The 24,361-nt window shown below is 45.8% G+C and overlaps 1 protein-coding gene across 1 annotated transcript in view; it reads left to right on the top strand.

The window, feature by feature from the left end:
* The window catches only part of ASRGL1 (asparaginase and isoaspartyl peptidase 1), a 30,525-nt gene extending 6,407 nt beyond the window's left edge, over positions 1–24,118 (top strand). The window contains exons 2-8 of the mRNA XM_079930049.1: positions 1,608–1,756; positions 2,328–2,531; positions 11,796–11,938; positions 12,697–12,842; positions 20,718–20,836; positions 21,643–21,753; positions 22,148–24,118. Coding sequence (XP_079786175.1) covers positions 2,339–2,531; positions 11,796–11,938; positions 12,697–12,842; positions 20,718–20,836; positions 21,643–21,753; positions 22,148–22,353 — 918 coding nt within the window. The 5' untranslated portion in view covers positions 1,608–1,756; positions 2,328–2,338 and the 3' untranslated portion in view covers positions 22,354–24,118. The remainder of the gene's footprint in view (positions 1–1,607; positions 1,757–2,327; positions 2,532–11,795; positions 11,939–12,696; positions 12,843–20,717; positions 20,837–21,642; positions 21,754–22,147) is intronic.
* The last annotated feature ends 243 nt before the right edge of the window (positions 24,119–24,361 follow it).

The raw sequence follows: 24,361 nt of genomic DNA, 5'->3' as shown, positions 1-24,361 counted from the left end.
GTACTCACTATTTGTACAGTCAACCCTCCATGTAAGGGGAAGAAAAGCAACTAGGGAGTTAGGTTGTCCTATCATACTGAAACCTTAACCTCTTTTCTCAAAAAGTGAATTTAGGTGAATTACAATTACAGCAGGATGTGCTTCCCTGATGGCGCAGTGGTTGAGAGTCCGCCTGCCGATGCAGGGGACATGGGTTCGTGCTTCGGTCCGGGAGGATCCCATATGCCGCGGAGCGGCTGGGCCCGTGAGCCATGGCCGCTGAGCCTGCGCGTCCGGAGCCTGCGCGTCCGGAGCCTGTGCTCCGCAACAGGAGAGGCCACAACAGTGAGAGACCCGCGTACCGCCAAAAAAACAAAACAAAAACCAATTACAGCAGGATGAACTGAACGTTTCCTAGTCAAGATTATGGTGTAGCATATTTATGGCTGAAGCAGGCTTCCTTTCCATGGCCTTGACCTGAGGCTGATGTTGAATTTATCTGCATCCCCTGGCTTGCGCTGTCAAACTGGGTCCCTAAGAGGTACCCCAGTGATAGAGTAATGTAGGCTGGGATTCAAAGTAGCTGCAGTGAACACAGCTTGAATATGACACACACATTCGACTACCCGGAGAAGAGATAGGAAGATGCTTCTAGAGTGCCTTTTGTGTACAATAGTCCAGTGTTGAGAGAACTTTCATAGCTTAGTAGCTGTCTAGGGGAAATTTCATAAATAGCAATTACCAGATGTGGGGCTGTGTTAGTCAGAGCGGTCAGAAAGCCAGTGAGATAACTTTGGTTGCTGATGCCTTGTGGTCTCGGAGAAAAGGGAGGACTAGAAAAGGACTGAGTTCTCTCTGCACAATGCCCGCTGCTTATTTCTTCTAATTCAAAGCTTCAAATGCCCGTGAGTTTTTGCCGCTATTTTACGTAACAGAATAATGTATCCTTTGGTTCATGTCACTAACCTAGTATCTTGCAGTTGTTTTACTGGGTAGAAGTGCAAACTTCTATTTGAAGGTCACTATGGTAACAGTAATCTAGGGCAGCTCCGGGGGAATACAATCAATCATCTAGGGGGTTCAGAGCCTTTCAGGCTCTGGGGCAGGGAGGAGGAAAATTGTCACCAAAAAATTAGGTCATTTGTGGTTGAAGGAATTTAGAGCTGAGATCCTGAGACTCAGAGGAGGGGTTTTCAGACCCTTCAGTGCACCCCAGGCACAGAACCAGACCGATTACGGAGGTTATCTTTCTGTTCTTTACCAAACGTTACGGGGAGACACAATTAAAAGGAAGAGAATAACTAGCAAGTCTGCGAAACATCTCGGGCAGAGGAAGGACTTCAGTGCGTGCAGCGGTGCTTTTCAGTTTTCGCTTACAAAACCGCGGCACATCCCTTCTTGCATGTCGCCATCAACACCACCCCTCCGCCTCGTAAGGAGGAGGAGGAGTTCCCCGCATCCCACTAGGAAGCTCGCGTGCACAGAAGGCCAGCATAGCCCCTGTCCTAGGAGCCGGGCAGCGAGAGTCGGATCCGCAGTGGCGAAGCCGGCAGAGGGGTTGCGCCGCGGTGGTGCGTTGGGGCTTTACGGTAATTCTCCGCGGCGCTCTGCCCCGCCCTCGTGCGCAGGCGCGGAGCCGTTGCTGGCAGAGAGGTTGCGGGCAAAGCGGTTTCCAGAGCGGCTTCGACTGGAGAGAGTAGACTGTGCAGGTTCCGAGGCCGACCGAGAGGCTCGGCCAAGCCCGAAGCCCCGGCGTCCGCCTCCTGCGGCGTCCTCGGTAAGTCGACGGCCCTGAGGGAGTCGCCACCCGAGACCCCGAAAGGCACACTCCCCGGTGCCGGGGACTGGAGGCGGGAGGGCACTGGCGAGATCCAGCCCTCAGGCCGCCCCTGGCCCCGCGGTGGGGGTGGGAGCCGGGAACAAGTCCCAGGGAAACCGAGGCCCGACGTGGGGCCGGGGAGGAAGGCTGGAGCTGCGACCCCAGATGCCATGCCGGCCGGGGGCCCAGCACGAGACAGGAACCGGGGTTCCCCAGGGAAACGGAAGCTCGATGTCAGTGGGCGAGGAGGGGGCGCGGGCTCTGGGGTGCAGAGCATCCCACCGCCCCCTCGAAGTCAGCAGGTGCCCCGGGCCGGAGGCGGGCGCTCTGGGCTTTACTTCCAAAGTTCAAACCCAGCCGCGTCTGTCCTCCGTACTCCCTGGGTCTCAGGAAGTTGCCTGAGGCTGTAAATTCTGAGGACTTTCCCCTCCCTGCGTAGAAACTGGACCTTGTCCCCAACGGGAGACTTAAGCCCCGTGCGGTTCTCTTGGACCCGCTTGAAAGGACGCTTTCGTCTTCTGATCCCTAGAATCCGTCGCCATGAACCCCGCCGTCGTCGTGGTCCACGGTGGCGGAGGCAGCAATATCTCCAAGGACCGCAAGGAGCGGGTACGCCAGGGCATTGTCAAAGCCGCCACCGTGGGTTACAACATCCTCAAGGAGGGAGGGAGCGCAGTTGACGCTGTGGAAGGAGCCGTGACCGTCCTGGAAGATGATCCCGAGTTCAACGCAGGTAAATTTGCACTGCAACTGGTAACTGATGCTAAACCAGGTTAAGCTTCTACCCCCAGATAAATAGAACCTCTCTAAAGTGTCAGTGAGTCTCTTCAGCTTTATGCTAAAATCTAATATGCTGAAAAGATTTAGTTTTTCTCTCTTTACCTGTTGACCAAGTTGCTCTAAAGAATTTTAAAATTCATTATTCCCCCTTTTTTCTTTAATCTGCTTTCTAGAATTCACATACCAAGAGGCTTTTTTTGTTTTTTTGTGGGTTTTTTTGCGGTATGCGGGCCTCTCACTGTTGTGGCCTCTCCCGTTGCAGAGCACAGGCTCCGGACGCGCAGGCTCAGCGGCCATGGCTCACGGGCCCAGCCGCTTCGCGGCATGTGGGATCTTCCCGGACCTGGGCACAAACCCGCGTCCCCTGCATCGGCAGGCGGACTCTCAACCACTGCGCCACCAGGGAAGCCCCAAGAGGCTTTTTTTAATTACATCTTTTTGTGGGGGAAAAGGGTAGACTACTGTTGGGTGGCAACCTTGGGAGCTTCAGGGTGTAATTTGAATCGGTCCCCCATACAGGGAGGGCAGGGAGAGACCACAGGAAAAGGCAGATCTCTCCAGATTGGTAGGTGGCAGGTTTAATAAGCATGGGAACTTACACAAGAGGCTTGCCTTGCAGGATAAATAGACCCCTGTCCATGCCCACCAGAATCTTAAAAGTTTATATAGTGGCCTTATCTGGGCTCAGTCACATATACCGTCCAGATGGTCTCAACACCACATCTCAAGGCTGTGTCCTGGGCAGCTTCTGGTGCAAGAAGACAAGCGGAGAGCACACTCCAAGGAAAGAGGAAGGGGTGAGGGGACTCCGATTGCCCCAGCGCTCCACCCCTCGTGACCGGCTCTTACAGTCTCACACACTTTCTCTTCCGCAGCGTGCCCTGAGCGGGCAATAACGGGTGGCTCATTTGGCGGCCGTCTGGCTGCATTGCAGGCAGATGCCACAGCATCAGGCACATACAGAAGAAAACACGGGTTAAGACAATAATTCCCCAGATCACGGATACCTTTCTCCACTGAGAGCCTCATGATTCAGACCACTGTTACTAAGTCCCCTAGGTGGGGAGCCAGATCACTCCAGAGCGTTCACTTGTGTCCTGTGATTGAATAAAGGCAACACATTAACCGACCCATCGGGCGTGAGCACACAACATCCTGTTTGGATAATGGCCTAGGTGCTGCCTCTTTGCAAGGCAGTGATAATGGCCAAGGTCTTTCTGTTTTGGAGGAGAGCTTGTCTCATTAGAGACATGTCAGTGTGCTGGAAGAACAGGCTTTGTCGGCTGTCATTCAAGGCTTGGTGAGTGCGTTTAGTAGGACGCTCTGTGCGCTGTCATGTGTTGCAGGCCAACGGAGGGCGAGGAGGTGCCCCGGGCCGGAGGCGGGCGCTCTGGGCTTTACTTCCAAAGTTCAAACCCAGCCGCGTCTGACAGCAGCGAAAAGATCATGCCAGTGGGAAACAGAACATGCCCACCTGGCCTTGAGAAGAGGGAGGTCAGCAGCCTTAGGAATTTGATCTGGTTTTATATACCATACACGTTAGCCAGGGGAGGTAGTGCTGTCAGGCTTGAGGAGATGGACTGGTGGCAGGATACATGAGACCAGAACCCTCACCTGCTCTTTTCCAGTGGTGCGCATTCCATTCCAGGTATAATGCATTTCAACAGGCCCAGCTTGTGGCAGGACAACAGGAACCCAGTGGAGACTGAGTAGTTCCCCCTCACCCATCCTGTTAGAGTGTCCCAGTGCAAATTCCAGTAGATAATCTCCTTTCCCAGGTATGATGCAGTTTGGTGTTCTCGGCACCGTAGCACGTTGATCCATGGTGAAAGTCAGGGCAGCGGCTGTTTCCTGACGTACCTTTTTGGCATCGGTGCTTCCGTAGGGGTCCCCAGTCTGGGATATGGGGCGACAGCCCTACTCGTTGATCATTCAGATGTGTGAAAGCCTTGGACGGCACGTTAGTACACCCAGCCACAGTGGCTTTATCTGTTGGTAAGTTAAGGCACTGCTTTCACATTCCATTTTTCCTTTCTCTCAGCCCTGCTGCTTGTGGGTTACAGAGGAGATAGAACCTGCCTTCAGTGCCGTGTTCCCTTGCCCAGTCTTGCATGTCCCAATCCACAGTCTTTGAAATGTGGCCCCAGTCACTATCTATTTGATGAGGGACCCCTACATGGTACTTAGCTTCTCTAATCCCCTAACAGTGGCGGCCTGGTTTGCATGGGGACAGGGGAAAGCTTGGGTTAAGCCAGATGTGGAGACCACACAAACCAGGGAACGTTAGAGCCCTCTCTCAGAGGGAGGAGGCCAGTAGAGTCAGTTTGCCAATCCCTGACCAGTTAGGAGCTCTGGTGGGTGGCCTCAGACTCCTTTGGCAGTTGCCACGGGCACTGTTTAGGACACACAGGACATGCTGTGATCGCATTAACCCAGTCACTGTGTTTCAAGGGCAACCCGACATCTGTGGCAATAGGCCATCCCACCCGAGCTCTGTGGTGGCCACTCTTTCCGTGCATCCAATCTGCTGTATCTACTGAAGGGTCAGTTGCTAGGGATTGAACCCAAGCTAGGGCATCAGCTCCCTGATGGCCAGGGGGTGTCAGTGCCTTATGAGCCAGGACATGGACGACAGTGAGGATTGCCTCAGGCTCTTGCAGGCAAACCCAAATGTCACCTCCACACATCCTGACCCCACAAAGGCCCACTCGTTAATCATCCACCCTTCAGCTTCCTGTTGTCAGAGCCATAGGGTTAATGTCTTTAGAACAGCCCAGCTGTCAGTGCAAGGGGTTAACGGCCAGGGACCAGGAGTAGTAACCAGCCAAAGGGCTCTGAGTTCAGCCCGCTGGCCGCTGCAGTTCGTCCCTCCTGAGAGGCTCCACCTGGAGCTCTGTGTACACCGCTGCTAGGAGCTGTTGCTCTAGGGGAAGTACGTGGGGTTCCTGCCCCCTTCCAGAGCTGAGACCAAATCCCAGGAGCACTCTCCCCTTCTGTTTTCTCTGCCACAGCGCCTGCCCTATACCTACCAGAGTCACAGACACATCTAACTCAAACGGTAGCCCTGCTTGGGAGACGCCCAGAGCCGTAATGTGCTGCACTAGCGCTTCTGCCTTCTCAAAGGCAGCTTGCCACTCTGATCCCCAGTCCCACACATGCCCTTTCTTTACTGCGTACCATAAACTGTACCCATTTTAAGTTTTGAAAAATGTACATACCTGTGTAACCACACTACAACCAAGATGTTAAAATTTCCATCACCCGGGGGCTTCCCTGGTGGCTCAGTGGTTGAGAGTCCGCCTGCCGATGCAGGGGACACGGGTTCGTGCCCCGGTCCGGGAAGATCCCACGTGTCGCGGAACGGCTGGGTCCGTGAGCCATGGCCGCTGAGCCTGCGCGTCCAGAGCCTGTGCCCCGCAACGGGAGAGGCCACAACAGTGAGAGGCCCGCGTACTGCAAAAAATAAATAAATAAAAATAAATTAAAAAATAAATTTCCATCACCCCCAAACATTCCTTCCTGCCACTTTGCAGTTAATCCCCCCTCCCAGCCCCAGCACCAGGCATCCACTGGTCTGTTTTTGTCATAAATTTGCATTCTCTAGAATTTCATATAAATGCAGTCACAAAGAGTGTATTCTTTTGTGTTTGGCTTCTTTCACGCAAATCAGTCCTTTTTTAGAGTAATAATCATCATAGCTACCACGAGTGTCTACTATGTACCAAACAGTGGTCTAAGAAACTTGCATGATTAACTCATTTAATCTGCACCATAGTCCTATGAGTTCGGTGTAATTATTATCACGCTCATTTCTCAGATGAGAAAACTAAGGCACAAAAAGTTTAAGTAACTTGCTGGAAGACACTCATTTCCTCTTTATTTTGAAGTAGAAAACCTAAGATCTAGGGATTAAGACGCTTCTAGGGAATTACACCACCTACCTGACATCTGTCAGAGAAAAGAATTTCAGGAAATCTTAACCAGTTAGTCAGCAGGTATTTAGTAATTGTTCTGTCCCCTTGCCTCTGTTCTGTGCTCTTCAACACTTACACAAAATGTGGCTTCATTACATAGGCATCATCGATTAAATCCTTGGCAGTTGGTGATTGATTCAATCTCCAGTCCTCCCCTCCCCAGAAATCAGGGGGTGGGACTAAAAGTTCCAGCCCTTTAATCCTGGTTGGTTCCGGTGGCAACCAGCCCCCCACCTTTAGGGGGTTTTCAAAAGTTACCTCATTCACATAAATTTGGTTTTGGTTGAAAACTGCTTGTTATGAGTAACAGGACACCCAGGTCACCTGTATGGATCTGAAGTGGTTTCAGGAACAGAGGGCAAAAGACCAAATATTATAACAAAAGATGCTCCCATTGTTCTAATCCCTTAGGAAATTCCAAAGGGTTTGGCAGCTGTGAACCGTACCTGGATGAAGACCAAAATATGTATTTATGATAAATCAAAGTACCACACCTCCTTTGTCAAAGATCAGTTTATATATTTATGTGGATCTGTTTTGGGCTTTCTATTCTGCTCCATTGATCTATCTGTCAAATTCTTTCACCAACACCACACTGTCTTGCTTACTGTAACTTCTAGTAATGTCAGCTGCAAATAGAGACCATTTTATTTCTTCTTTTCCAAACTTTATGCCTTTTCTTTCTTTCCTAACATTGGCTGGGCCATCCAGTATTATATTGAATAGGAGTGGTTAGAGCAGAAATTCTTGCATTTTTCCCAGTGTTAGGGGGAAGGCACTGTCTTTCACCGTTAAGTATGATGTTGGTGGTAGGGTTTTATAGGTGCCCTTTACCAGGTTGAGAAGTTCCCTTATTCTTAGTTTTTTGAGATTTTTAATCATCTGTGCATGTTGAGTTTTATCAAATCCTTTTGCTGCATCTATTGAATGACCATGTGGTTTTTCTTTTGTTTGTTGATATGGTGAATATTGATTGATTGATTTTTGAATTTTGAACCAGGTTTTCTTCTCTGGGATTAACACCACTTTGTTGTGACATGTTATTTTTTACATATGTGAATGCTGCGTTTGATTCGATGGTGTTTTCTTGAGGATTTTGCATCAATGTTCATGAGAGATACGGGTCTATAGTTTTATTTTCTTATAACATCTGTCTGGTTTTGAAATGAAGGTGATGCTGGCTTCATATGATGAATTGGCAAGTGTTCCCTCCTCTTCTGTTTTTCTCGAAGTTTGTATAAGGTTGCTATTATTTCTTCGTAAATATTTGGTAGATTGGTTTTTTTGTTTGTTTTGATGGAAAGTTTTTAAGAAATGAAATTCTTTAATAGGCATGGCACTATTCAGGTTATCTATTTCTTCTTTGAGTGAGTTTTGTCAGTTGTCCTTCAAGAAATGTTTCTATTTGGTTTAAGTTGCTGAATTTGCAACATTTCTGTGTTACGCTTTTGATGTCTGTATGGTCTGTAGAGAGGTCCCCTCTTTCATTCCTGATTTTTGTAATGTGTCTTTTTTTTCTTCGTCAGTCTAGAGTTTATCAAGTTTATTGTTCTTTTCAAAGAACTAGTTTTAGTTTCGGGGGGTGGATTTGGTGAATTTTTCTGTTTTTTTCTTTTCTTATTTATTTATTTGTTTGCGGCTGCGTTGGGTCTTTGTTGCTGCACGGGCTTTCTCTAGTTGCAGCAAGCAGGGGCTACTCTTTGTTGCAGTACGCAGGCTTTTCGTTGCGGTGGCTTCTCTTGTTGCAGAGCATGGGCTCTAGGCACTTGGGCTTCAGTAGTTGCAGCACATGGGCTCAGTAGTTGTGGCTCGCAGGCTCTAGAGCACAGGCTCAGTAGCTGTGGTACACGGGCTTAGTTGCTCCGCGGTATGTGGGATCTTCCCGGACCAGGGATCGAATCCACGTCCTCTGCATTGGCAGGCAGATTCTTAACCACTGTGCCACCAGGGAAGTCCCATTTTCTGTTTTTTCTTTTGCTCTTTTTCTGTTCTGAATTTCATTGACTTACCTTTATTGTTTCCTTTATTCATTCAGCTTGCTTTGGAAATAATTTACTGTTCTTTTCCTGTTAGATCATTAATTTGAGACTATTCTTTTCTAATACAAGCATTTAATGTTTAAAATTTTACTCTAGCACTGCTTTGATTTTTACATGTTTTTACAGGTTGCCTTAATTTTCATTCTGTTCAAAATGTGTTCTCATTTTCCTTGTGACTTCCTCACTGAATCATGGGTTAGTTAGAAGTGTGATGCTTAATTTCCAAATATTTGTGGATTTTCTAAATACCTCTCTGTTAATGATTTTTCGTTTAATTCTGTTATGATCAGAGGACATACTTTGTGTGATTTGTATTCTTTTAAACTTCGTAAGGTTTGGTTTTTGGCTCAGAATGTGTTCTACCTTGGCCACTTGCACTTAAAAAGACTATGTACTCTGCTCTTGTTGGATGGAAAGATCTATAAATCTCAATAAGGTCAAGTTCATTGGTAATGTTCATACCTTCTGTATCTTGATTGTCCATTTCTGATTAATGAGAGAGGAGTATTGAAGTCTTTCACTGTAACTGGATTCGTCTCTCTCTCCTTTGAGTTCTATCAGTGTTTGCTTCATGTATTTTGAAACTGTTGTTTACAATATAGATTGTTGTCTTCTTGGTGAACTGACCCCTATATCATTACTTAATGTCCTTATTATTATTTAATGTTCCTTATTGTGAAGTATACTTTGCCTCCAGTTTTCATTTGATTCATTTTGGCATGGTATAATTTGTCCATTTTTACTTTTAACCTATTTGCATCTTTATATTTAAAGTGGATTTTTTTTTTATTGGCAGCATATAATTGTGTCCTATCTTTTTGTACAATTTGACAATCTCTGCCTTTTTTAAGATTTATTTATTTTTTATTTATTTATTTTGTTATTTATTTTTGGCTGCATCGGGTCTTAGTTGCGGCACTCAGGATCTTCACTGAGGCATGCAGGATCTTTCGTTGCAGCACGCGGGCTCGTCGTCGTGGTGTGCAGGCTTCTCTCTAGTTGTGTCGTGTGGGTTTTCTCTTCTCAGGGATCTTAGTTCCTTGACCAGTGATCGAACTGCGTCCCCTGCGTTGTAAGGCAGATTCTTTACCACTGGACCACCAGGGAAGTCCTGACAATCTCTGCTTTTTATTGGGGTGTTTAGACCATTTACATTTAATGTGATCATTGATATGGTTAGGCATAACTTTGTCATCTTGCTGTTTGTTTTCTATTTGTCCAGTCTATTCATTGTTCCCTGTTTCCTCTTTTTCTGCTATTTTCTGCCTTCTTTTGGAATAATTGAATGTTCATAATTCCATGTTATCTCCTTTGTTGGCCTAGTAGCTCGACTTCTTTTTTTAAAGGTTGTTTTAGGGTTTATAGTATATATCTCTGACTTGTCACCGTCTACCTTAAGTAATATCACACTTCATGCATAATGTAAGAACCTTTTACAGCATACACCTGTTTCCCCTTTCGTAGCCTTTGTACTACTGTTGTCATATGTTTTACTTATGTGTATAAGTTGCCTAATGCGTTGTTATTATTTTTCCTTTAAACAGTTATATTTTAAAGATACTGTAAAAATAAAGGGAAAAGGTATTTCTGTTTATCCACATATTAGCCATATCCAGTGTTCATTCTTTGGGGGAATCCTGATTGCTCTTTGCTATCATTTTCCTTCTGCCTGAAAGACTTCCTTTAACATTTCTTATATTGCACATCTGCTATTGATGACTTTTTTTTAACTTCTGTTATGTCTATAAACGTCTTTGTTTTGGGTTTTTGAAAGATGCTTTCACTGGGTGTAGAATTCCAACTTGACAGTTTTTTTTTTTCTTTGAGGGCTTCAAAGATCTTGCTCCTCTGTCTTCTGGTTTGCATTGATTATGACAACAAGTATGCTATCATTTTTCTTTTTTCCTCTGTACCTAATGTGTCTTTCTTTGGCTGCTTTTAAGATTTTCTCTTTCTCATTAGCACTAAATGTGCCTGAGTGTAGTTTTGTTCATGTTTCTTTTTCTTGGAGTTTGTTGTGCTTTTCGGATCTGTGAATTTATAGGATTCACCAAATTTGAAAATTCATCATTTCCTTAAATATTTTTTTTGTCCCTCTATCTCACCTCTCCTTTTGGGGACTCCAATTACACATATACTGGCTGCTTGAAACTGTCCCTGAGCTCAGTGATAAACTCTGTTCAATTATTTTTCAGTCTTTTTGTTTGCTGTGTCTTCAAGTTCATTCCTCTTTTGTGCAGTGTCTAATTTGGTGTTAATCCTTTCCAGTGTAGTTTTCGTTTCAGACTTCTTTTTTCGTCTCTAGAAGTTCTCTCTGGGTCCTTTTCATATTTTCTTCCATGTTCTGGGACATATGACAGCCGTGTGTGTGTGTGTGTGTGTGTGTGTGTGTGTGTGTGTGTGTGTGTGTGTGTGGCAAGCGGGCCTCTCACTGTTGTGGCCCCTCCCATTGCGGAGCACAGGCTCTGGACGCGCAGGCTCAATGGCCATGGCTCACGGGCCCAGCCGCTCCGTGGCATGTGGGATCTTCCCGGACCAGGGCACGAACCCATGTCCCCTGCATCGGCAGGCGGACTCTCAACCACTGCGCCACCAGGGAATCCCTGACAGCCGTTTTAACATTTTTGTCTAATAATTCTATCATTTATGTCATTTCTGAGTCTGTTGCTATTAATTGATTTTTTGTTTTTGTTCTTCCTCATTATGGGTCATATTTTCCTGTTTCTTTCTGAGCCTGGTAATTTCTTATTAGATACCAAACACTTGTTAGTTGCTGGATATTTTTATACTCCTTTAAGTATTCTTGAGGTTTGTTCTTATCCCTCTGAGGAAACTGAGTCACATAGAGTTTAAGAATAGCTAGGCTTACAAGTATTATGTAGGCAGAGAAAGTTGGAGAAAAGTTGCTAGTGGTAAAGAGAACAGAGTAATGAGAGCTAATGGTACATTCAGGGAAACCTAATATTTCAGTAAAATGTTGCCAAGGAGAAGAGATGAAGCTGGAAAAGTAAGTCAGAGGCCAGATCAGGAAGGGCTTCATACCGTTTACTGTGTAGGTCATGGGGTATCAAGTCAGATCTGTGTTTTTAAAAATGTTCCTTTGACAATGGAGTCGAGGATGAATTAAAGTAGGCAGCTTAGGGGAAACTCTGAAGCCATTTCCAAATTCTTAATTCTTGCTTTTCGGCTTCTTTTTGATTTTAGGTTGTGGATCTGTCTTGAACGAAGATGGTGAAGTTGAAATGGATGCAAGTATCATGAATGGGAAAGACCTGTCTGCAGGAGCGGTGTCTGCAGTCCGCTGTGTCGCAAATCCCATTAAAGTTGCGCGCCTTGTTATGGAAAAGGTACGTGGGACTAAAGCACCCTTTTCCTAAGGAATTGTCACTGCTGCACTTCAGTGACTAAAAGGGTTCTGACTTGTAGGGAAATACTCGAGATCACTGTTCTCCTGAAATTGTATGAAAGAACAAAAACAATGTTATTTAAGTTTCTCAAGGAAACCAAGATTCTGACTCAGTTGATGTAATTTGACTCATGATCACTTAACCAGTGATTACATTTCACATTATCTTCATGTTTTCCTGTTATCTTCCTGTATTTTCTTCAGCCTGCTTTCAACACATGTAACACAACACATACACACTGAACAGACCAACTGTTTAAATAGCACGTATGGGGGAATTCCCTGGCGATCCAGTGGTTAGGACTCCACGCTTCCACTGCAGGGGGCCCAGGTTTGATCCCTGGTTGGGAAACTAAGATCCTGCAAGCTGTGTGGTGCAGCAAATAAATATATACCTACATACATAGATATGTAGATAAATAAATAGCATGTATGAAATAAAAATGGATTAAATTCTCTAAATGTAAGATCATATGTAAGTTGAATTCCTAGTAATATTCCATCATCTAGGTTTTTCTGAAAATACAAAAACTCGGAGAGCTCGGCTTTTTTCATCATTCAGAAAAGCAAGCCAGTGGAATTTGCATTTTTGAGGCTTTGTACCCAGAGAGAATAATGATTTTCACACAGTAGGAACAGTTGAAAAGATTTTAACTTTTTCACAAAACTAACTGTTTTCCCATTTCTTTCTGGCTCAAGACACCCCACTGCTTTCTGACTGACCAAGGTGCAGCAAAATTTGCAGCAGCCAGTGGGATTCCAACAATTCCTGGAGAACAGCTGGTTACAGAAAGAAACAAAAAACGTCTGGAAAACGAAAAGCTTCAGAAATCAGACTACCAAAAGTAAGTATCATCTGTGGCTCACATTTTTGCGAGTTATTCAGATGTGAAAGTGGGACTCGTGTCTGGTTATCCACGTTTCTTAAATAAGTCAAATATCACTTGGTCGTTTCAGTTTTTGTACAAAATAGTTCACACTAAGTAATGGAAAAACTGCTCTTTTGACTCTGAAATTTAACCTCACTTATTACTCCTATGAATAGTAACTCAAATTCAGCTAAGAGTTCCTTCTCCAACATGATTTAATAGATGAATGCCGTGTGTAAAGGTATTAATTACCTGCATACTTCTTGATCAGTTTGCTATCTTCGGTACACTGCACAGGTTCTCTGTGATGTAGACCACCCTATGAACTTACTTAGGCGCCCTTTCACGGGGCCGAGAAATCAGTACAGCCCTTATAAGTGAATTCATCATGTGTTCTGAATTATGGTTTCCTGTGTTACCAATTCAAAAATACCAAATAAAAGGACCTTAATTTAAAGCAAAATTTGAAAAATAAAATTTGAATGTGGCCTGGAAGTTTATAATGGAATGTAATCTATTAACTCCACATACCCTTTTAGATTTGTGATGTTTAACCAGAGGTATACTTTCGTATCACTTAGGGAGCTTTTTCAAAATCTACATGTCTGAGCCCCTTCCCTACAGAATCTAATTTAGGGACTTCCCGCGTGGTCCAGCGGTTAAGACTCCAGGCTTCCACTGCAGGGGGCGTGGGTTCGATCCCTGGTTGAGGAACTAAGATCCCGCATGACGCATGGCGTGGCCAAAAAAAAAAAATCTAATCGAGTAGAGCTGAGGTGGAGAGGCCAGGCAAGTCCATTAGAAAAAAGTTCCCCAGGTAATTCTAGTGTGTCCCCAGGTTAGAAATCTGTTTTACAAGATTGGCCATATGTTGGTAGCTGTTGATAATCTTTACTGAGTATGCTATTGTGTCTATAGGCTAAAGTCACAGGAATGGGGTTGCTTTATCAGTGGTTCATGTACATTTTAATAGATGTTGCCACATTGCTTTCCAAAAATTCTGCAACAACACACATCTCCACCAGCCAGTACTGCTCTTCGATATAAGCAAGAGGGGCTCCTGCCCTGGGCCCTGCACTTTAGATGACCCTCATATCACAGTTACACAAAACAGTTGCTTTATTGCAGATCCATGGGGCATCTCTGTCACTCAGCAGTGACACAGCATTACTCATAGCCCTCACCATCCACTCTTGTGCCAAATATCATTCAGCCCCCAGGGAAGTGCTTCTCTGCATCTCTTGCTCTATGTCTCGGAAGTAAAGACCACCTGAGTCAAAAGGTTTGTGGAATATGCCACTGCTGACATCAGAACTAGACCCTGTTTTGGAGTGTGGGGAAGACTTGAACAGCAGAAGGACTTAGGTAAGAGAAAAAGACAATAATTTGTCAAACAAATTCTTGCATAACGAAGTGTTGTTTCCCAGTAGTGCACAGTGTCCTTTTTCTTTCCGCATGTTTCAGTTTGTGGTTCTAGAGTTATTCATGAATTAGTACGATATCTGCAAGACTTGCACATGAGGGCTGATTCCTGTTACTCCTAAATTTGTAGATATGTAGGTCTAGACCAGCACTGTCCAATAGAAACCTGAGAGCCATATATGTAATTTAACATTTTCTAGTAGCCACATTAAAGAAACGTAAGAAGAAATGAGTGAAATTAATAATATATTTAACCCAATATACCCCAAATATTATCACTTCAACATGTAATCAATGTAAGAATTTATTTATGAGATACTTTACATCTTTTCATGCTAGATCTTCCAAATCTGCCGTGTATTTTACACTGACCGCGTGTCTCACTGTAGACTGCCTGCATTTCCAGTGCTCAGCCACATGCAGACAGTGGCTGCTGTATTGGACATCACAGGTATAGACAGAACCTGCATGAGGAACCAATTTTTTATGTTGGCAACTAAATGGACACTGAATATTAGACTCATGGATGGTTTTATTCTTATAAAAATACTTAAGGTTGAGTTAAATTTTTTTAAATGTTGAAATTTTTAAGTAATTTTTATTTAAAATGTTATATTCATTAATTTTAGTTGATGTTTAGACTTTAATATTAATAATTTTGTAAATTTTAGGAAAAAACTAACTTTTGAAATTATATCTGCAAATTACTTTTATTCTTTTTGGGGGGATTTGCCCTTAACTTTGATGAAAATATATGCTAATTTTGTACACTCTCAGTATAGTTACATTTCACTTTCTAATTCCTAGATTACTGAAAATGTGTACAAGTCAAGATTTTGATAGAAAAAGAATACTAAAGTGGAATTCACAAAAGAAAAAAAAGCTAAAAGGAGGAAAAGAAGTAAAAGATCTTCAAAGAAACAGTCTGCTTTAAAAGTAAGCACTCTTAGACTTTCCTGGTGGCTCAGTGGTGAAGAATCCACCTGCCAACGCAGGGGACACAGGTTCAATCCGTGGTCCGGGAAGATCCCACATACCGCGGAGCAACTAAGCCCATGCGCCACAACTACTGAGCCTGAGCTCTAGAGCCCGCGAGCCACACCTGCTGAACCCGCGTGCCACAACTACCAAAGCCCATGCGCCTAGAGCCTGTGCTCCAGACCGAGAGAAGCCACCACAATGAGAAGCCTGCGCACCGAAATGAAGAGAAGCCCTGCTCGCTGCAACTAAGAAAGCCCACGAGCAGCAACAAAGACCCAATGCAGCCAAAAAATAAATAAATGAATAAAAATTAGAGAAAAAAAAAAAAAGTAAGCAGTCTTCTTCCAGGATGACCCGCATAAAATTCACAAAGAGAACATTACAGCTTCTTTGTTCAATGAAGATTGAATTACTTATCAAAACAATGAAAATTAGTAGGAATAGTATTCTCACCAAATCCACAACTTGAGCAATTCAGATGAAATCCCGACAACTTCATGTTCTTTACTAAAGGAAGATTTAATTGCTAATCATCAAGCAATTTGGTGTAACCATACACCAAAAAAGGACACATGCAATTATTAGAAGCGCTGGGAAAAGGCTGAATAAACAATAAACAGTTGATAACCAGAAAAGACACAGATAGAAAACATAGATGTAATGTTCTTGAAAGAATAATACTATTTGGACAAGTGTAATGGTACTTTTCATGACCCCATCAGCACAACGTTTACGGAAAACAATGGGAAATTTCTAGGGTTAATAAAAATTACTTCAAGTTTTGATAAAATGCCAAAACGTAATTAGGAAAAAAACCTAATGATAAGTATCTAGGAGAGAGAATTCAAATAGGTTAGTTTAATGGGTAATAAAGCAAGACATGAAATCATAATGAAGTTTAAAAAACTCAGTTCAGCTAGAGTGGACCATGATCAGAAAACATGTTGAAAAACTAACATTTAAAAGGGAAGCCCGTGATAATGGAGCTGACATGGTAGGTAAATAAAAGGTATGGAAGCACGAACTTTGGCCAAGAGTCCAGAAGTATCCTGTGTGACACGGCCAGCTCACCGTGAGTTTGTTTCTAGGAGACGTGCCCTCGGCTGCACCAATACTGACGATGCTGTGAGACAGTAGAGGGTCCACTGCAAGATACTCTAGATGTGGCCGAAGGTGGAAGAGCTTAATCAGACTCACATCTGACCTTATAACAGACCTCAGAGAGACGTGGAGGGAATTCCAGCTAAATGCTGTTGAAGTAATGAAATCGAATTTAGATAAGAAGAGTTCAGCAAAAATCGCAGATGTTCCTTAAAGAACAAATCACGGACTTTGACAGAAAGTGAAATTAATTTTGAATTTGCATTATCTGCAGTTACTTAGTCTGAACTATTCCTCTCCATTGATAAGCTTAACAGAAGCTTTAAAAAAAAAAATCTAAGTTTGGCTATTAACATTTTTTAAAGGATTAAAAATGTTTTTTTTTAATGTAGAGAAACAAAGCCAAAAGTGCATGGGAAATATGCAAGAAAAGTGACATCCGCAGAAAATATAAGGAAATCGAAACAAAGGAAACAAAAAGATTTGCCTAACTTGAAGGAGAACATTCATGTACAGCTGATCCTGAAACCAGTTTCTTTAGAGGCTGTTTTTCTGTTCATTATAAATCGAAGTATAAGTATCATTTGTAGAGAGATTTGAACAAAATCGAGCAACATACTGCTGTTTTCCATTTTCTTTGTAATATACCAGCAATGAAATTTGAAAGAAGAATTTAAGATACTCTGCATTGATTTAAACACTGCTTAAGAGATGACAAAAATGACTATAGTAAGGGATTGTGATTTAAATGATCAAATTAAAATATTTAGTAAAATCTTCTGTGATAACAATTTATCAAACGTAACCCCATGTAACATTTGAGTGTGGTAATGTAAAAATCAAGATTCATTTCCAAATCTAAGTATTGCTTTAGGAGTTTTATATATAGTTCCAACGTTACTGCCTCAGCAGAGTGAAGCTTCTCCAAGTTAAAATTAATTAAAAACTTCCTAAGAACTACATCGCTCAAGAAAAGTTGTGTTGGGCTCCCCTGGTGGCACAGTGGTTGAGAGTCCGCCTGCCGATGCAGGGGCCACGGGTTCGTGCCCCGGTCCGGGAGGATCCCACATGCCGCGGAGCGGCTGCGCCCGTGAGCCATGGCCGCTGAGCCTGCGCGTCCGGAGCCTGTGCTCCGCAACGGGAGAGGCCGCAACAGTGAGAGGCCCGCGTACCGCAAAAGAAGAAAAGAAAAGAAAAGTTGTGTTATTTGTCACATTGTCAGTAGAATGCATGTTACATGGAAATGTTGATCATAAGAACGTGATCAATGCCCCTTGAGATGAAGGCAATGAAAATTAATTTTATGGAATAAATACATAATAATTTATGACTGTATATGTGTCTGTGTGTGGTCTTTTGCCCCACTCATCCAGCCATCACCAGCTGATCAACAAAGGATACAAATGTGCATGTTAATAGATTGTCATCATTGGTAGTTTGTCAGCTTCCAGTCAAGTGAGAACCATAGCTTCACAGTATTTCTCAAGATACATTCATCACGGTAAGAGGATAGAACATCTTTATTATTTCTAAATATTACATGTGTGTGGGCCTCCATTTGCCTTTGTATTTTTGCCTCAACCCCTTCCTTGTACGTGTTGGGGGGCTGCCACCAGCAGTGACAGGGTACCTCTCTCCTTATGTGGCGGGAGGGGCTCGCGTCACTGCCGTTGCTCCTCCCTGACAACCGCCAGCTTGGATACTTTGCATTTGTTTATGGGTCATTCTTTTCCAGGAATTTGCCTATTTTTGTCCTGTGATCATTTTTTCTCTTTAGTTGTTTTGTCCTCTTCTTATCAATCTTAAGGCTGTCTTCTCTGCTCCAAACAAAACTCCCGAATCTGTTGTTTTTATTTGCTTTTACTTTGCTTATGGTATTTTTGCCATTTGAACGTTTTTTGTGATCAGTAGTACTCTCCCTCTTCTTGTGTAGTTTGTAAGACCAGAAACTTAGGAGCCATCCCCGCCCTGAGACATACAGCTGCCTAGATTTCCTTGAAGAATTTTGTGTTTTGTATTTAGGTCCTTAGCTATCTGGGTTGGCTTTTGTGAGTGATAGGAGATAGGGTTCCCGTTTCCTTCTAATAGGATACCAGCTTTCTCTTTCTAGTCCTTTGAATGCCAGGCTACATCTCTAGCTACAATTTAGCCTCTCCATGTGATTGCCCAACAGATACCTCAAGCTTTTGTCCAAAACTAAACTTGTTTCCCCACCCAACCCCACTCCACACACACCACAAAGCAAAAAAGGTCTTCCCAGTCTTCCACCTTTCAATAAGTGTTTCTTGCATCCTTTCAGTTTCTGCCTTAGATTTTTCTCTCTCTCACATCCGGTCCACCTGCAAATTCTGTCAGCTCTGCCTTCAAAATGTCCCAGGTCCAGCCTCCTTCCCACCCTCTCCTCTGGAAACACCCCGACACAAACCACTGCCTCTCCAGCCTCTTAAGGGGTCTCTGTTTCCTCTCTCATCTCCCTCAGTCCACACACAATGGCCAGAACGGTTTCCCTAAGATGACTCTGTAGAAGTATAGCACACACTCCGGGTGCATAGATCCTACCTGGAGCCCTGGATGCGCTTCCACAGGGTGGACACACATGTAATCAGCACACAGCCCGACACACACCCCCCTCCGTCACTGCCCTCCCCGCAAGGAAACCGCCTGCCCGGCTTCCAGCACCGAGGGCTAGTGGTGCCTGTCTTGGAACTTTATCTGAGTGGGGTTGTGTAGTCCGTGCTTTTTGGGGTGCCTCTTCTTATGCTTCTGAGATCTGTCTCGTGTGTAGCAGAGTCCACCTTCACTGAAGCATAGTGTGTCACAGGTTATTTACTTGGGCAGATGTTTGTGTCTTTTGCAGTTTGCTGTTATTACAAGTAGTGCTGCTGTGAACATTCTGTACACTTTCATGGTGAACTTACCTCCACGTTTCTGTTGGACAGAAGTGTGGGGATAAAATGGCTGAGTCGGCTTTAGGAGACCCCGTAGGTGGCCTCCCAAAGTGGCCTTGCCAGTCCACATGCCCAGCAGCAGTGAGTGAGGGTCGTGGTCCCCGCACCTCTGTGCCCATACTTGATACCGTGTCTGTTTCATGTTAGCCGTGCCGGTGATGGGCATGGCGGTAAGAATGGTTATTTTTTAAACTTAACTCATCTCGTGACACTTCTCGGTTCAAACTCTCCAGCGTCTTCCCACCTCACTCAGACTAAACGCCCTTCCGAGGGCCTGTAAGTAGGATGACCATGTGATTCAGTATTCAAACTGGAACTTAGTTTTGAGAGTGAAAGGGGCACTATTCATTAAGCCGGGACAACAGGCATAAGTCAGGACGGTCCTGGGAAACCGGGATGTACAGTCACCCCACTTGTCAAAGCCTCATGGTCTGCCTGCTGGCCGTCCCTCTGACCCTGCTGCACACTCTCCCTGGCTTTATTCTCTCCAACCACAGTGGCCTCCTTGAAGTTCCTTGAACTTGGCAAGCATGTCCTGCTTCAGGAATGTTCTTCCCCAGCAATCAGCATGGCTTACCCTCAGTCCTTCAGAGAGCCCCTTAGAAAGCAGCACGTCTCCACCATCACGTGTCCCACGTGCTGCTATGGGCTGTAGTTTACTGCTGTTCAGTAAAGCCTGACATTCTTTATTGCTCTGTCACCCTGTGCCCCAAATGCAAGCTCCGTGGGAGAAGGTACTTTGACCATTTAGTTTTCTGCTGCGTCCCAGCATTTAGACCAGTGCCTGAGATAGTTCACTGTAGAACCGGGGTGGTGGGTACACGGCTGTTAGCGTACAATTGCTTCAACGTTTGTTACTTGCAAATTTATAATAAAACGTTAGAGAAAAAGTCAACTTATTTCATCTTCATAGCAGGCCCCATGAAACGGGCAGAGGGGTGTGCGGACAGGCGGCAGCAGCGTCACCCGGGTGGTTGTCAGAAGTACACGGTGTTGGGTCCCATCCTGCACCTGCCAACTCGGGGGTCTCTGGATGGAGGTGCTGAGGATCCAAGGGGTGCTGATGCACACGGAAGTCTGAGATGCACCCAGTTATTTGTATCCCCATTTTACAGATGGGAAAAATGAGGCACGATAAAACTTAACTCAATCACCCAGCTAGAAAATGGTGGTGCTGGGACTGGATGGACCCTTAGAGCTGAGGGCTAAAGGTATGTCCAGCAGTCTAACTGACATGTAGAATGTAATGCAAACAGGCTCTCTTTGCCGTTTCCGTGAGTGGGGAATGCTGGAATCAAAGTGTGTCCCATGTGCCGTTAATATCGAAGTGTATTAAGCTACCCTGTCACCTGTGGGAGTGTCTCTCATCTTCAGCCACTCTTTGTTGGTTTTTTGGCAGAAACCTGGGGACCGTGGGTGCCGTTGCCGTGGACTGCCGAGGAAATGTGGCTTACGCGACCTCCACGGGGGGCGTCGTCAACAAGATGCTGGGCCGCGTCGGGGACACGCCATGTATAGGTGGGATGGACGGATGATCACTGCCCCTGCCCCTGCCCTCCCCCGTCCTCTCGTCCCCTTTCTCTGGTCTTCGCCTCACCCCCACACCCACTTCTTTCTTCCTTCATTTCCTCCTCCTCCTGGTGGCAGCTTTAGAATTTCTGGGAGTGGCGGTGGGTTGGAGGGGGTCGCCCAGGGCACGTGCAGAAGGTGGCGTGTCCAGCAGGCACCTGTTTCCTAGATGCTGTGTTTTGGGGAGGGGGGCGTGGAGGACTTGGGAGGGAGGTGGAGCTGGGGTACTGAAGCCGCCGCAGCACCCCCGGTGCCTCTGTCTTCTCTCTAATCCGTTTCAGGAGCTGCAGACTATTCCCAAAGGGTTAAGTACACGAAACCTTTTCCCAGGCATGGGCTCCAATGAGCAAACTAAGAAAGCTGAGAATTTAAGTTTGCAGTTGTTAGATCTGAGTGGCATGAGGGTGACACACCACCGCTACGAGATGTTGCACCTCAAAGTGTTCTTCGCGTTAACCTCGGAGCACATTGACTTAATTCCCGGTAGTGGGGGGAGGGGAGGGGTGTATATGTCTTACCCTGTGCGCTGGGTGGATGTGCTGGGGGCAGAGGAGGGGCTGCTCTGGTGTTTCTGCCCTGGGAAGGCTAGGCCTGCCTCCCTGACATGTCCTCCATCCCCATCTCAGGGTGTTATTCACACGGCGCTCACCAGTGCACCTTGGCGTTTAACATTTATGTAGCGTTAGACTTGTAATAAGTGTTTGAATTTCTTGACGGTTGCCTCTCAGTTAGAAAAAATTCCCTTCCTTGAGCAGGATCTGGAGGTTACGCTGACAATGATATTGGAGCCGTTTCAACAACAGGGCACGGAGAGAGCATCCTGAAGGTGAATCTGGCCAGACTCACCCTCTTCCACGTGGAACAGGGTACGTGGAACAAGGCCGTGCCGTCTGACTGTGAGGGGATAGGAGCTGTTTATAAATCGACGGAGAGGGTTGGGAAACCCTTTCTTGTTTGCTGCAGACGTTGCTTTCAGGTTAACGCCCCTTCTGTTAGGGTCAGGAAAGAAGAGCATTTGCAATACTGGTTGCCTCCTGCCTCCTGGGGGCGGTAGAGAGACTCTGAGCCTGCGTGTGGGAGAAAAGGCAGCTTCATCCAGTGCAGGGAGGGCCTTGTAGGGTGAGAGTCCTTGTTTGAGACATTGAAATCACTTACTAGGAATCTTTGTTAAGACGCTTTGGTTTTTCATACTGTAAATAATTTTCCCATCAGATTCCTTTCAGTAACTTGTGTTGTTTCTCAACCTCTCATTGTTTTCAGGAAAGACGTTAGAAGAGGCCGCTGACGCGTCGTTGGGTTATATGAAGTCAAAGGTCAAAGGTGTAGGTGGTGTCATCTTGGTCAACAAAGCAGGAGACTGGGCGGTGAAGTGGACCTCCACATCCATGCCCTGGGGGGCCGCAAAGGACGGCAAGCTGTACTCTGGAATTGATCTTGGCGACACCAGCATCACTGACCTGCCCTAAGTCCCCGGAAGCTGTATTCTAGAAGCTAAGACTTAGCTTAATCAGTTAGATCTAGAAATGGAAAATTCTGCAGTCTGTCCCTCATTTTGTTGCCTTGATCAGTGTTTGGTTGGGGACAGATTCCGAAGTGATGTGTGACATGCCCATGTTAGGATCAAATAAGACTAGTGAAGATGACAAACTCGCTGAGCCTTCCTCGTGAATACTCCCCATCATCTGAGGTTAGAAAGAAGAAACAGCATGATCTTAACAGGACAGAAACAGCCTCAGTGCAGGGAGTGCCTTTTGGAATTGGGAGACCCACTGCAGTGACAGAGGCTGTAGGCGCGAGGGTGCGGGGAGCCCGGAGGAGAGCAGCGCTCTGGGGCAGGACCCAGTGCTGGGATGAGGTGGGGGGACAGTGAAGGGGAGACAGGGCAGCAGAGCTAACGGATTGGTGAGTGATGCACGTGAACATTGCAGAGCTCGTTCTGAGCCAGAAGAACATTAGGTAAAAGAATCTCTGAGAGAGAAACTGATTTTTTTTTTTTTTTGTGGTAAGCGGGCCTCTCACTGCTGTGACCTCTCCCGTTGCGGAGCGCAGGCTCCGGACGCGCAGGCTCAGCGGCCATGGCTCACGGGCCCAGCCGCTCCGCGGCATGTGGGATCTTCCCGGACTGGGGCACGAACCCGTGTCCCCTGCATCGGCAGGCGGACTCTCAACCGCTGCGCCACCAGGGAAGCCCCGAGAAACTGATTTTTTTAAGGACGTGCAGATCTTCTCTGACTTACTAACATAGGCGTGTTTCCAGGTGCTTTAAAAGGACCCTCTGGTAACCCCTGGCTCTAATCTGCTGATGAAGGGTCGTCATGGAGACTCTGGAGGCCCTCCAAGTCTGAGGGTTTTCTCAGCCTCACACACGAGCCTGCTCACCTCGTGTTTCCCCCCAGCCATCCTCCGCCTCCCAGACCCCCGGGTCCCCATCACGAGCGATGGGGGTCGTGACCTCTCTGCCTCTGCTATGACAGGGAAGGGCCAGTCAGTGTCGAGATGACCCCGACTTCATGGCGTCCATGACTGTCCAGTGCTGTGGGTTCCCCCAGCTGAACCAAGTGTCCACTGTGGTCAGCACGGTGAAGAAAGGCATCTCCTTGGTGGAGAGTATTCCTGTTAACCTCTTTACCCTGGAAATGGTATTTTCGCTGTGACACATCTGCTCAATGTGTTAGTCTGTCAAGGCTTTACCTTCTCTCTGGAAAGAACTTGCTTCACTTTAAATTCCATGCGCCACTAATAAGATGTATTTTGAAAGAATAACAGCGTGTTTAGGAGTCACTGTTGACCAGAATGTACACGAACTCCCTTGGTCTGTCAGTTCAGACAGGTAAACTCGTTAAACAGAGCTTTCAGCCTAAGCGTGGTGTGTGGGTGTGATAAGACTGCCCACCTCATGGAGAACACTCGAGAGTTTTCGGAGGAATTGAGTTTTTTCGGGATGGGTTAAGGAAGAAGCCAAACCACCACTGCAGGAATCAGCACGGCCTATGGGTCCAGCTTCTCGCGCTGGCCGCCCATGGCGCGAGACAGTCACGCCGTCCGGGCCCCTGTCCCCTGACCTTCCCCGTGCCCGTGTCAGCTGCCCTGAGCCCGAGAGAGGGAGAGAGAGGTGGCGCTTGGAGGCAGACTGGATCCTGCTTCTCCCCACGACCTGGGTGACCCCGGGCAGGTTAACTTCTGAGAATGTTGTCATCTATAGAATAGGTCACTATGAAGATTAAATGAAAACGAAGGACAGCTGCTCAGTGTTTATCTCCAGACCCTCTGGACAAATAGAGGACGTGTGGCCCAGGAGGGAGTCCATGTGGTTCCACCCTTGAACACCTCAGATGCAGCAATCGTCCTTTAGAAATAAGTACTTTGTTAGCAGGTGTATTCGTTTGCTAGGGCTGCACATGCGGTGGCTCACACGACAGACGTTCCAGAGGCGGGAAGCCCCAGGTGCAGGTGTCAGCAGGGTAGCTTCTCCTG

Source organism: Stenella coeruleoalba, assembly GCF_951394435.1.
Source record: "Stenella coeruleoalba genome assembly, chromosome: 8".
In the NCBI taxonomy this organism is placed as follows: Eukaryota; Metazoa; Chordata; class Mammalia; order Artiodactyla; family Delphinidae; genus Stenella; species Stenella coeruleoalba.
This window is presented reverse-complemented; position numbering and strand designations above follow the sequence as displayed.